Consider the following 11,881-nt stretch of genomic DNA (forward strand, 5'->3'; position numbering starts at 1 on the left):
TTCTGAGGGTGCTACGTCACCCTAACGTGGCGGTAGGCAGCGCTAGGGAGCTCACGGCCGCCCCTAGCCCCCGCTCCCTCACAAGTGCCACAGAGGGGCTTCCAGAGGAGAGACTGCAGAGGCCAGGCCTGGTTAGTTTAGCAAAGAGACATTTGAGGGGGAACAAGAGATGGGCTTACAAAATAGTTGAAGGGCACGGCCCCTGAATCAGAACTTCCTAGACCCTACCTTTTTTTCCTTTTTTTTTTTTTTTTTAAAAGGAAAATTGTTTGTGTCCCAGGTTAAATTAGCCAGATCAGGTCCAAGTCTGTTTGAATCATTCAGGACCCTGCTACGGGCAAGTATCCTTCATCCCAGCCTGGGGCTTCAGATGCCTCCAAATCCTTTGGCAGACATCCGACATGCAGGCCCAAGCCTGGAGGCTTGGGGTTTGGTTGCCCCCAAGTTTTGCTTGCCCTCAATTTAAAAAATAAATAAATATATACACCCACACCCACACGTAGATGCTCTCCACCTCCAACACTGCAAAGTGGCCCTTGTGGTTCACTTGGCAGCTCAAAGCACACTAAAAACCCATTACATAGTTTGCACCATGCCCGCACACCTATCTCCATACCTGTACCCCCACTCACTGCCCGCCTCACAGGGTCTACTCCTGAAAGTCTATGCCAGACCTTTCTCCACCATTTCTTTCCCGTCATCCTTTTCTGTCTTCCTGTTGCACCAGTGTATTTCACTTAGTCCCATTTTAATACAGTTTTGCTTGCCCTCAATGCTGCAGGCTGCAAGTGAGAGAGGAACAGGGGGAAAACCTTGGTCAGACCCAGGTTGCTCCTCTCAGTATCTGTTCTCTGCCTCACTGGTGACCGAGCCAGGGACCAAAACATCCTGTCTAGTAAAGTTTTTTGCAGGTCACCTCCTGAGATGGCAGGGGGTGTATGCACCAGCCAATGGAAGACCGTGGACCATGGAGCACCCCTGGTTCTGCAGGGTCCTAAACGAGTTCTGGAGCGAGCACAGGCTACAGAAGGAAAGCCCGGCAACTATGTCCAACCACAAAAAGATATGGAAGGCAGTCTGGGACAGAGACAGACTATCAACTGTGGAGACGCTCCCTGATGAAGACTGCCAAGCCATCTGGAACCAGATCCCCCACAAGGACCTCCGCAAGGACCACAGGAACTTGAGTTGGTTGATAGCACACCGAGTACTCCCAGTGAGGGTGTGGAGGTACAGGGTGGGATGAGGGATTTGACCCAACTACCCCAGGGAAACCTGCCAAGAAGCAGCAGAGACCGTTGACCACCTCCTTTGGCACTGCCCGTATGCCAAGGGTGGGTGGAGAAAGGTAAGCTGGCTCTTTGAAGGAGTGAGAGGAGTCAGGTTGATGACAAGGGAGACGGTGCTGCACGGATACCTGACTAAGCAGCAGAGGTCCCAGACAACACGCTTTGACCAGTTTGTGCCCTGTGTCGGGAGCGCCCTGTGGCAGTGCAGGAACCTCCTGTTACACAGGCACACGAGCTCAAGGAAATGGACTGTGTTAAAAAGTTTCTGAGGAAACTTCAGGCCTACCACCATGAGAGAGGATGGAGAAGACACAGCCAACTTCCTCTGGACAAGTGACACCTGGAACAGGTTGTTCAAAGACCCCCGGAGAGGGGAAGTAGACAGAGCCCCAGCTGGACCTGGAGACAGCGACAGCGAGAAGGGCTACAACAGGATCAGCAGCAGCAGAAGTGACAGCGACTGAGACACTGAATAAACTGAGATTGTGAACCCCCAATCGGGGCTTGAACTAAGAGACGGCATGTGGGTTAAGGGAGGGTGGAGGGTGGGTGCGCAGGGGAGTGGGCACGTTCATGGTAATGGGAATGCAGGCTTCTTAATACAGTTTAAGATGTGTGATGGAAAGTTTATGATAGAGGATGTATACATATATTTCTTTATATATATATAGAAATATATTTTAATTTTCAAAAAGAGACACAGGAGACTGGGCAGGATGAACCTATGATAGACTCATAAAAAATTCAGCCTGGAAGAAACCTCAGGGAGTCACATCTAGTCCAACCCCCTACTCCAAGCAGGACCAGCCCCAACTACGTCATCCAGCCAAGGCTTTGTCCAGCCCGGTCTTCAACACCTCCCAGGATGGAGACTCCAGCACCTCTGGGTGCCCGGTTCCAGTGCTTCGCCCCCGGCGCAGGACCCACGGCCTGACACAGTAAATGGCAGCTTTGGAGCTCTTTGTTGAGATCTCATTTGCTCTTAAGCCCACTGATTCGGATCCTCCTCTCTGCAGGGGGGAAGTCGCCCTCCCCTTCAAACATCAGCTGAGCCCAACCCCTGCAGCCTCCCTCCCGGCTGCTACATTCAGTCCACGGTTCTCTGCTTTTGCACTGGCCAGGAGAACCCCATATAATCCCCCCAGCCCAACAGCGTTCCCGCCAATCCCATACAGCCTCCCGGTGCTGGAGCGGCGCTAAGACATCCGGGGCCCCAGGGGGCGCACGCGGGCGGGATGACGTCACACCACCCCCGCCCCTGGGCAACGGGGGAGGGCGGGTAGCTCTCCGGTGTCACGTGATGGCACGTGCGTGACGTCATGACGCAGGCGCGCTGAAGCTGGCTGGTAATGCGGGCGGAAGGACACGCGGTGAGCGAGGGAGGCAGGGGTCATGGGTCAAGGGTTCACCCTAGGGCCGGACAAGTTGAGAGGTCATCGTGAGCATCCTCTGGTGAGGTCAGAGGTCACGTGACAGGTGTCCGAGTTGGAGGTCACCGCGGAGGTTAAAGGTCAGGAGGGAGGGGACAGGCCAGGTGCCCGGGTTAGAAGGCATCATAGGAGTTAAAGGTCAGGAAGGCGGGGTCAGGGTAGCCTAAGTGCCCCAGGCTGGGGGTCACTCAGAGGCTAAAGGTCAGGAGGGAGGAGCAGGGGGCTCAGGTGCCCCTTAGGCGTTGGGGCACTTCCTGCTCTGTGACTGCAGCCTCCCTGGCCCCCACCCCCTGCCTGGCACACGGAGCTCAGCCCTGGGCCTGGCTCCAGGCGCACGCAGGGCCTGGGATTTGCTGGGGCTGGGGGCTGCATCTTGGGGAACGAGCCTCTAGTCAAAAAACACCTCTCACCATGCAGCCCAGCACCGAGCCAGGCGGGTCCTGCTCCAGCACCAGCTGCACCGTCGCCTCTGCCCAGCCTGGGAGACTGCTGCCCTTCGCCGCCCAGAGCAACCCTCCTGCTCGGAGCCATGTGGAAGAGTGGGGTCACCCTGGCCAGGGCGCTGAGGCCCAGGTCAGCACTTCGTCTGGGGTCAAAGGCATCATCCTGGGGTGCCCCCGCAACCTTCAAGCCGGCTGCCGCCTGCCATCTGCTCTGGAGCTCTGCAGTGAGTGTGGCGAGGAGGCCCTGGGGCAGGGCACCAAGCATAGACAGGGTTTTATCCTAGCTTTGACATCGCCTCTGCTCCTGGTGTGGGACAGTCACTTTGAAGGCAGGGCAGATTTGTCTCTTACAGATTAGCCAAAGTATAGCAGCAGCTTCCAGAAGCTGAAGGCAGGGTAGAATTACTACCTTAAAGACTAAGCAGAGTAGAGAGAGACCCTGCACGAGCTTTCATGAATCCAAGTTCACTTCATCAGATGCTGTGAAAGGACTGCACAGGGTGGAGTATAAGAAGGAGAGAAATGAGAATGCAAAAGACAAGGGAAGGGGGAGGAGGGCAGTGTTGGGAGAAGCAAACAAACCCATAGGAACAAAGGAGCCGCAAAAGTGAAGCCAGATGAGATGGGATGGGAGTCCGTCATCCCTGTTTAAACCATGCTTAGCCAAGTCCAGTGTGTGCCCAGTTCCTTGTGCTGCAGTTTCCTGTCCCAGTTGGTTTTTACAAGGTTGCTGTCTGAGAACAGCCGCCCTCAGCCCAGCAATGGAGCATCCAGGGACACTGAAGTGTTCTTCCATGGGCCTGTGCATCTCTGCACAGCTGGTGTCAGGGCAGCATTTGTTCTATCTGTCATGTAGGGATCACTCATGTAGACTGCAGAGAGGCACTGAGCAGGTGACAGCCTCTGTGACATTGGTGGAGTTGCAGGGGAAGGAGCCTCGGGTGTTGTAATCTGTGATATATGGTCCAGCGATGATGTCGTCTGTATTGATGTTGGGTCCGTTGCAATGCCTGGTGCCTCCGTGAGACTAGTGGTTACAGAGCTTGTTGCTTGACAGAGACCGTTTGAGGTTGGGGGGCTGGTTTGTCCCTGGTGATTACTTTGTGATGGTCATCCTTCTCCAAAAAGGGCTGGAGCTCATCATTAATGATATGTCCAAGATGCTCAAGCCAGGGGCTACAGGGACGGCCAGAGGGACTCAATCCTTGTCCAGTTAAATTCAGTGACTTAGACCAAGTCGGGAATAGCCCCTGTCCTGGGCTGACCTTGTTTCTGAGTACCCAGCCTGAGACCTCTGCATGTTTTCAGAGGGGCCAAGTCACTCTGTGGCCCTCAGCTGGAAGCCTAAATGCTTCTCCTGGCTGAATGTGAGTCAGTCTATATAAGGTGCTACCATGGCCTGCCTTCTGCAAGACATCCCAGACAGAGCTCATAGGAAACAGGGTGCCCCAAACTGGTGGCACCAGATCCCCTGCTTAATTGGATCCACTGCCTTCTGCTTCCCCCCGCCCCCCTTGTTAAAGCAGATGGAAAGTCTCTTGGAGAAGTGCTTTCTTTTCCTATGATAAAAGGGACTTTAATGGTAGAGGAGCAGCTGTGGATTCTGAACCCTGCTGTGGGACAAAATCAGGGGCCTGTGAGCTGTTAGGAAACACTCCGGTATCCAGTGGCTACTCTGAACTAGTTTTCTAAGGGGGATCTTTTTCCTCTCCTAATTAGGAGAGATGTAGGTACCTCTGAGGCAAGTGAGAGGAGAGAAGCTGGAGAGAAAACTGCTCATTGTCCTTCTGTTATTGCCGACTGAATGTCTGCACTGTGTGCAGACATCTACACATGATTCGCAAGGTTGAACACAGGGATTTTAAACAGGAACCCAGTGTTACGCCCATCTGGGCCTGTCATGGGCTTGCTGACTTGTTTGCAATGGAAATGCTCTAGGATTTTTCTGTAGTCAAAAAAATGAGAGCAATTGGAGAGCTGGGATTTTCTCAGGAAGCCTGAAGTCTAGCAAGAGGGGCGTGGAACCTCTAACAAGATTGAGGACCACTGTCCTAAAGTAACTAGTTAATACTATCAGATTCCCCTTTCTTTTTCTTAATGACATTTAAGCTGGTTTGTATGCCACATAGGAAAATACTGTGTACTGTTAATTAAACCCAGGGTTATGTTCCATTCATTAGAGCAGGCAGAGAAGGTTGGATGCCAACAATGTTAATTAAAGACCCTTTCAGTCCAGTGCTTAGCGTGAAAGTATTTCTAGTGGCTAGTCCCAATGGGTTGAGTGATGCTGGGCTGAACTGGGGCCGACACATGGATTTTGGAAGGCTCAAAGAGGACCAGAAGTTCTGACAGGTTCCCTTCCAGCTTCCCTTCAGATCAAGGGTTTGTTGGGGGATGAAATCCTTTAGCTAGTGTTTGTCACCTGGCAACCAGGGCACCAAAGCTGGATCTCGAAAGGCATTTCACTGCCCAGTTCCTTTTTGGATCTGAGCCCAAGATATGCAACTGGACAGCTTGTAATCTGAGTTGGAAGTGCCTCTCCATGACAGACCCATCTGGGAAGAAGCAAACCCAGAGAGTCTAAAGCTGGATTTTGCAACTTGGAAGTTAAAGTATATGAGAGGGGAAACATTGTTTGAATGCATGTTCAGAGGGGGAGATCTTTCCGCATGAGTTAAAAGCCATGTCCTTGGGGAGGAGGGTGAGTGAAGAAACTCCACATGTCACTCACCAATTGTAACAATGGTAATTACTGAGGTCCGTGCAGTGAAATCTTCCCCCAGCCATCTGTTTGCCCAGAAGGAGCTCAGCTATTGCATTCACCCTCCTGAAAGGGAGTTCAGTGCAGAACAGAATGAAAGGTACTGATATGGCCCTGGATTTGCATGTGGTGAGTGTTTGATTGAACCTCCTGGATGCTTCGGTTCTCCCTTGTGATTCTCCCCCCCGGCCCTTCCTTCGCACCAGGGGCTAGTCTCCATGCCCCGCTCCCCCCTACCCCCACACATCTCAACCCCTGTGATTTCCCTTACTGCGGACACCCAGCCCTTCTGCAACAACGGTGAGAGCAAGAGCAGCAGGGAGAGCTTGGAGGAGGGTACAGGCAGCTCCGTGCAGCTGTATAGGTTGAATGCGACTAGAGCACAGCCATCTGCTGTGTTGCTTGGGATGTTGGCATTTTTTTGAAGAGGAAAACATCCCCTTCCTGGCAGCTGAGCAAAAAAGGAGCTCTCTGAAGTGGAGCTACTGTGATCACTAGGGACAGAAAAGAGCTAGGGTTTTGAAGCCAGAAGCTTGCCCCTTGAGAAGCCATGCTAGGGTCAGCTGTAGGGGGTCCTTAGGGAGGGAGAGCCAACACAGCTTCACTTCTTGAGATGCCCAAGATGAGCAGATGCTTGCAGAGTCAGAGAAGCGCTCGCTCATTATAATGATGCTGCTTCTAACCTGCTTGTTTCCAGACCCAGTTCTCCCAGTCCGGGCAGCCGAAGGACTATGCCCTGCCCAATGCCAGCTGGAGCCAGGGCATGCTGAACCTGTACAATGAGTTTGTGGAGAAGAGCAAGGATGGGACATGGAAAAGGATCCCATCCTATCGGCACAGCTTGGATCACATCCCAGGCAAGTTTCTAGCCTGTCCCTCCCTTCATTCTGTGTTATCTACTCCCCTGAGTAACCTTCTCAGGCAAGTGTTGGTATAGCTGTGGAAACCATCGTGGGCAGTTGTTCAGGAATGTGATGGCAGGGCTTCATTCCCAGGGCAGTTCCACTGGTTAGGCTGGTGTCAGCAGTCCTGTATTCAGCAACAGCCACTGCTCAGACCAGTAAGCCTTTCTGTCTCTGTATAACCCAGCCCTCACCCCTAGAGGAGGTACTGTATATACTTGCATACCAGATGCACCTTTGAATTGGCTCTTCAAACTTGGGGTGTGTATCTGAAGCAGAGGGAAGCTGATTTTCTTTGTCCCCCACAGCAGTACATATCTCCCACACTCTGGTAGCATACAGCTACCCAAAAACTGCCGCCAGTTTGAGAGCAGCTGTGAAAGGGTTGACACGGGATGGGCCCCTTCCCACATCCTGGCAGGAGCAGAAACTGATTGCCTTCTTGCAGTACAGTGTCTTTATGGAAAAAGCCAGCTAGGCAGTGATTCTCGGGGAAAAGAATCATATTTTCTACAGTTTGCCTACCAAGGTGCTTGTCGTCTTTTTGGCATGTGCGGTAGGTGGGGAAATGTGGGGAAATTCATCCCAGCCCTAAGCTATTCAGGTCTGACTTTTTTCCACTTTTGAGCTGGAGTGCCAGAGTCCCCTCTAGCAGCTCAGTCCTAGGTGGTGCATCCCTGGGGAATAAAAAGAACGTTCCTATCAATGGGCAAGGACTTCCAGAAGTCCGTTCCTTCTCATCTCCAGCCTTAATGCCTCCTACACCTATGACTCTCTCTCTCTCTGTCCATTGTCCCTCTTCAAGCGCAGCCGCTTTTTCCAATGCCAGTGAGTGAGCTGGTAACAAGGTGCCAAAAACCAAACTGCCCCCACTTGTCAAGTATTGATCCACCCATGCAGATTAATCTTCATCAGCAGCTAGAGATTCAGCTTTAGTTGAGCAGGAAAGGGAGGGTGAGCAAGCTGAAGGTGAGGTTCTGCTTCTGCTCTGTGCAGTCATAACTCTGAAAACTATTCTGGGGGGTGTCACGGGTGAGAAGATATAGTCACCTTAGACTGATGAAACTTTGGACAGGGACCATTTGTACCCTGGACCAGGCACTCACCCTTCAGCTTGATGCTACCCCTCTTAACCCCTGAGCACCCATGTCCTTTCACCCACCCAGACTTGATGAAGCTGGAAGGTGAGAAGATGTCGAAGGACACTCGCCTCTTCCTCCGCAGCCTGGATGAGGAAGGGCTGGGCTTTGAGTACGTGATGTTCCTCAACCCCTCAGAGAAGAGGATGGTGACTGTGTACCAGCCGGGCCCCTACCTGGAAGGGCATCCGGGGTAAGGACCTCTCCTCCCTGCTCCCAGGCTGAGCAGAACAGCCCACTGTCCTGCCTCTAGGGCTGGTTGTCTGCCCTCCTCTCAAATTGCCACCCTCACTTTTTCAGGTTCGCTCATGGAGGCTCCACGGCTGCCATTATTGACAGCACCATCGGAGGCTGCGCCATCTTCGTTGCTGGGAGGGTGATGACAGCTAACCTCAGCATCGACTTCAAGAAGTAAGTGACCAGCGGCTCCCGTATGGCTGACTGAGGCAGATAGTGCTGTTGTTCTTGGATTGTCCCTTTTGTCTGGGGAGAGCCTGGGATGGTTCTGTCATTGGGAATAACGTGCCCCTCTGCTGGGGACATTGGAGCCTTTGGAAGGGAGTGGGGGGTGTTTGGAGCATGGAGCTGGCTTTCAGGTGACCAGGGTTCAGTCCCTGCTTCTGCCACTGATTCCTTCTGCCAGGGGTGGCCATCCTGTAGCTAGTCGCATGGGCAGCCTCTGTGTGTGGCATGGAGCAGACTGCAGCGGAGGCAGGCAATACAATACCAGATGGGGCAGGGAGCAGAAAGCAGGACAGCAGATTAGGTGGGGAGTGTACAGGGCAGGAAGCAGAAAGCAAAGTGGTGGATCAGGTGGGGAGAATGCTGTGTAGGGAGCAGAAAGCAGAGTAGCAGGTCAGGTATGGGAAAAGGGTTCTGCAAACTGTTTGGTCTGTGCACCCCAGCTGTGAGACTGGGTTGCTGCCTAGGAGAACAGGCGGGCAATAGGGGCAGGTCATGGCTGGGGCATTTCCTTGGAAAGTTCCTTGGTAGAGGGGACTGGGGCAGGGTGGTGTCTTAGATCTATACCGTGACCTGATTTGTCCAGGCTGTTTTCAAGCTGGAGCTCTGTAATTGACTGCCATGCCCCCACCACCTCTCCAGACAGCCCTGCTTTGCATTTACAGCCTGTGCAATACAGCTGCTTCTTCAGTGGAACAGGCAGATGTTGAACAGCTGGTGCTGGGCAGGGAGCAGCCAGTCCTGATTAACACCTGCCAATTCTCTCCCCGCAGCCCCATTCCCCTGGGCTCGGTGGTGCTGGTGGACGGCAAGGTGAACAGAATGGAGGGGCGGAAGGTGTTCCTATCCTGCCAGGTTTGGAGTGCTGATGGCCAGACCCTCCATGCTGAGGCTACAGGTAAGGACTGGCGGGGTGGAGGGAAACTGAGTCACAGGGTGTCTGATGCCTGGAGAGAGCCCAACCAGATGCCCAGAGGTGGCTGCTGGCTTGGCCAGTTTTTCTCAGAGACCTGGTTCTTCCTCCATTGTTGCCTTCCAAGCCAGGCTCCCCTGTGGGTCTTCTCCTGGGATGGACTCCTGGCTGGGCTACAAGGAAGGCTGGGCCTGTTGCCCACTGCTCCCAAAGCCCCTGCCCTTTGCCTCAACACTTTCAGGCCACATGTCGAGACCTGTTGAGCTTCCCCGACTCCAGCAGATTTCAGGGCACCTAAATCTCTCTGACTGTCCTGTCCTGGCAGCTACCATCATGGTTGCAGATGTCTGGGACCAGCTAGCACAGGGCAGAAACCCTGCTCTACCCATACAACCTGCTGGCCTCAGGTCTCAATATTCCCCTGTCAGCAGGTCCCGCTAGGGCTGGGTGCTTGGCGCCATGTGCTGTCCTATCACCTCCCTAAGCCAAGCTTGAGCCAATGGCAGCAGTAGGAAAGTTCCAGGACTTGTCTTTGCTGCAAAGGTGCCTCCCATCCCCTCTCTGCTTTCCAGGGCTGTGTTCCATGCAGAGGCTTCCACCCTGCTTCCCCCTCTGTCTTTCAGCCCTCTTTATCCAGCTGGATTCCCTGAGCCGGAGGTGAACTCCTAGCAAGCCTGTCGGATGAAACTGCCTGTAGCTGTGCCCCTTTAATCCCACCTTCCCTCCCCCCATCATCCCCAGCTCCACAGCTTTCCCTGGACATGAGTGACGGGGCCTGACCCCTCAGAAGTGACCTCTGTGGACTCATAGCCACTGCATTGTGGCCTCTTGGATGCAGCTTTCCTGGTAAAAATCCAGTTAACCTTGGAACAGGAAGGTCCCGCACCCTGACGTATAAGGCACAGTGTTGCACCCAGGGTGACTCTGGGTCTTTTAGTCCAGAGAAGAGGAAATGGAGCTAGTTCTGTCCAATTAGATGCTGGTTTATTAGGATATTAGCAATTGGGCAAGAATGATCAGTAGCAACTACACATGGCAGGGGATACACAGCTGTACTCACTGCTAGGGACTGGGTTCTTGCGTCTCCCAGCACCTGTTCTCACAGGTAAGACAAAATTCCAGCCTTCGCATGCAGGTTTCTGCATTGTGGAGTGTTATATGGTGCCAATGCACATTCTTCTGTGCTTCTGCTGAGCCCTCGAAGCTCATGATCTCTTTGCCAGTTTGGCAGGGAACAAAACTCTTGACCCATGCTGCATGACTGTTGTTCCTGTGTGGAGTCTGTGTGTTTGGTGCAGTCATCAGCCTGCTAGTCTCTACTCACTTGAGACCACCCCTACAGAAGTACTATCTCATTCTAGTCGTGATCAGGACAGAATTGTTTTTAGAATCAGTTTCTCTGCACGGTGGAACATAGTGACACACCCAGCGCCAAGGGGAATCTTTGTACCCCAAATCCCAACAGCTGTTGCTGCCTGTCAGAGGGCACATCCATGGCCTGAAGAAGCTGTGAGCTCTGCATAGGTTCAAATGGTGGCGTCCAAGAACCAGCACCATTGCCCCCTTCACTGCCTGTTCTCAGCTGCTCTAGCATCTTGCTACAGATCTTGCCTCCGACCTCCACACCTCTTCCATGGGACCTTTTAGATACTGGGTCACCTTCTCTGGTTCTTCCAAAATGGACTCAAACCAGTATTTTGGGCTGTAGGTCTGGACCTCTTCAGCGTGGAAAAGGGACGGTCCCTGTTCCTTTTAAAATAAGCCATGTTTAGCCCCGGTGCTGATCCGCAAGCATTACATGAGCCAGAGGAGAAACCAGGCTCTGTAGCAGTAAATCAGGAACAGCGGCTTCAAGGAATGCAGTTTTGGAGCTGGCCAAAATTTTCCCATTTAAATTGTTTTCAGACAAACTCTTTCACTGCCCCCCCCCCCTGCACCACCTTGCCCTCCTGCTTTCCCCGGAAATGTTCTGAATCGGCCAGAACTGCTGAGAAAAGATGAATGTAATTCTACTGTACTATACTGAACCATGTTGCAGTGCATTGTAGGACACATCAAGAGTTTCATACTCCTATTTCAGCCATGCTGCATCTCCCATGGTGCATTGTGGCTGCCACAATGCAGTGTGGGAGATGGAGTCTGGCTCATAAAGGAGCTGGGTGCCCTGCACGTTCTGAACAAACACCCCAGGCATCAGCTTTCTAGGTCCAGCACGTGTGGGTCCTGATTCTGCCCGCGTGCATTGAGATCACAGCTCAGTTGCTTGCACCAGGCTCCAGGGAGACACAAACTTGGCTTCTTCAGCAACCCTGTTCCCCTGCGGTGAACTCGGCATGCCAAGCAGCCTGCATTTTCTTAGCCCTTGAGAGCAAGTTGTCATGGGATGGAGGGGAAACTAGAGAACCAGGAGGCCTGGGGACTCTTCTCTGCACGCTGCTGCTATCGATGTGAACTTGGGCAAGTCACATAACATCCCAGTTGTACTGTAGGTGGAGGGTGATGGAGCTCCTCAAGCCTGAGGGCCTGCTCTGCAGATGATTCT

At 53.0% G+C, this 11,881-nt stretch overlaps 1 protein-coding gene across 2 annotated transcripts; it reads left to right on the top strand.

Moving 5' to 3' along the window:
* The first annotated feature begins 2,591 nt into the window (after positions 1-2,591).
* THEM4 (thioesterase superfamily member 4) lies at positions 2,592-11,213 on the top strand. Of its 2 annotated transcripts, none has more exons than XM_019556893.1 (7): positions 2,592-2,659; positions 3,137-3,384; positions 6,619-6,780; positions 7,992-8,157; positions 8,265-8,375; positions 9,200-9,324; positions 9,963-11,213. In XM_019556893.1, the coding sequence occupies exons 2-7, from the start codon at positions 3,249-3,251 to the stop codon at positions 9,998-10,000; spliced, it is 738 nt and encodes a 245-aa protein (XP_019412438.1). In that variant the 5' UTR covers positions 2,592-2,659; positions 3,137-3,248; the 3' UTR covers positions 10,001-11,213. The 2 variants fall into 2 exon arrangements, with proteins under 2 accessions (XP_019412438.1, XP_019412437.1); XM_019556892.1 differs by lacking the exon at positions 2,592-2,659 and adding an exon at positions 2,683-2,799.
* The last annotated feature ends 668 nt before the right edge of the window (positions 11,214-11,881 follow it).

Source organism: Crocodylus porosus, unplaced genomic scaffold (assembly GCF_001723895.1).
Source record: "Crocodylus porosus isolate Cpor-Errol unplaced genomic scaffold, CroPor_comp1, whole genome shotgun sequence".
NCBI classification, from domain to species: Eukaryota; Metazoa; Chordata; order Crocodylia; family Crocodylidae; genus Crocodylus; species Crocodylus porosus.

Bases quoted from the DNA above. Each gene is read 5' to 3' on its own strand.
- THEM4 (XM_019556893.1), top strand. From the start codon at position 3,249: ATGTGGAAGAGTGGGGTCACCCTGGCCAGGGCGCTGAGGCCCAGGTCA. The intron at 6,781-7,991 runs GCAAGTTTCTAG...TCACCCACCCAG, and splicing joins CAGCTTGGATCACATCCCAG to ACTTGATGAAGCTGGAAGGT. The intron at 9,325-9,962 runs GTAAGGACTGGC...TCTGTCTTTCAG, and splicing joins CCTCCATGCTGAGGCTACAG to CCCTCTTTATCCAGCTGGAT.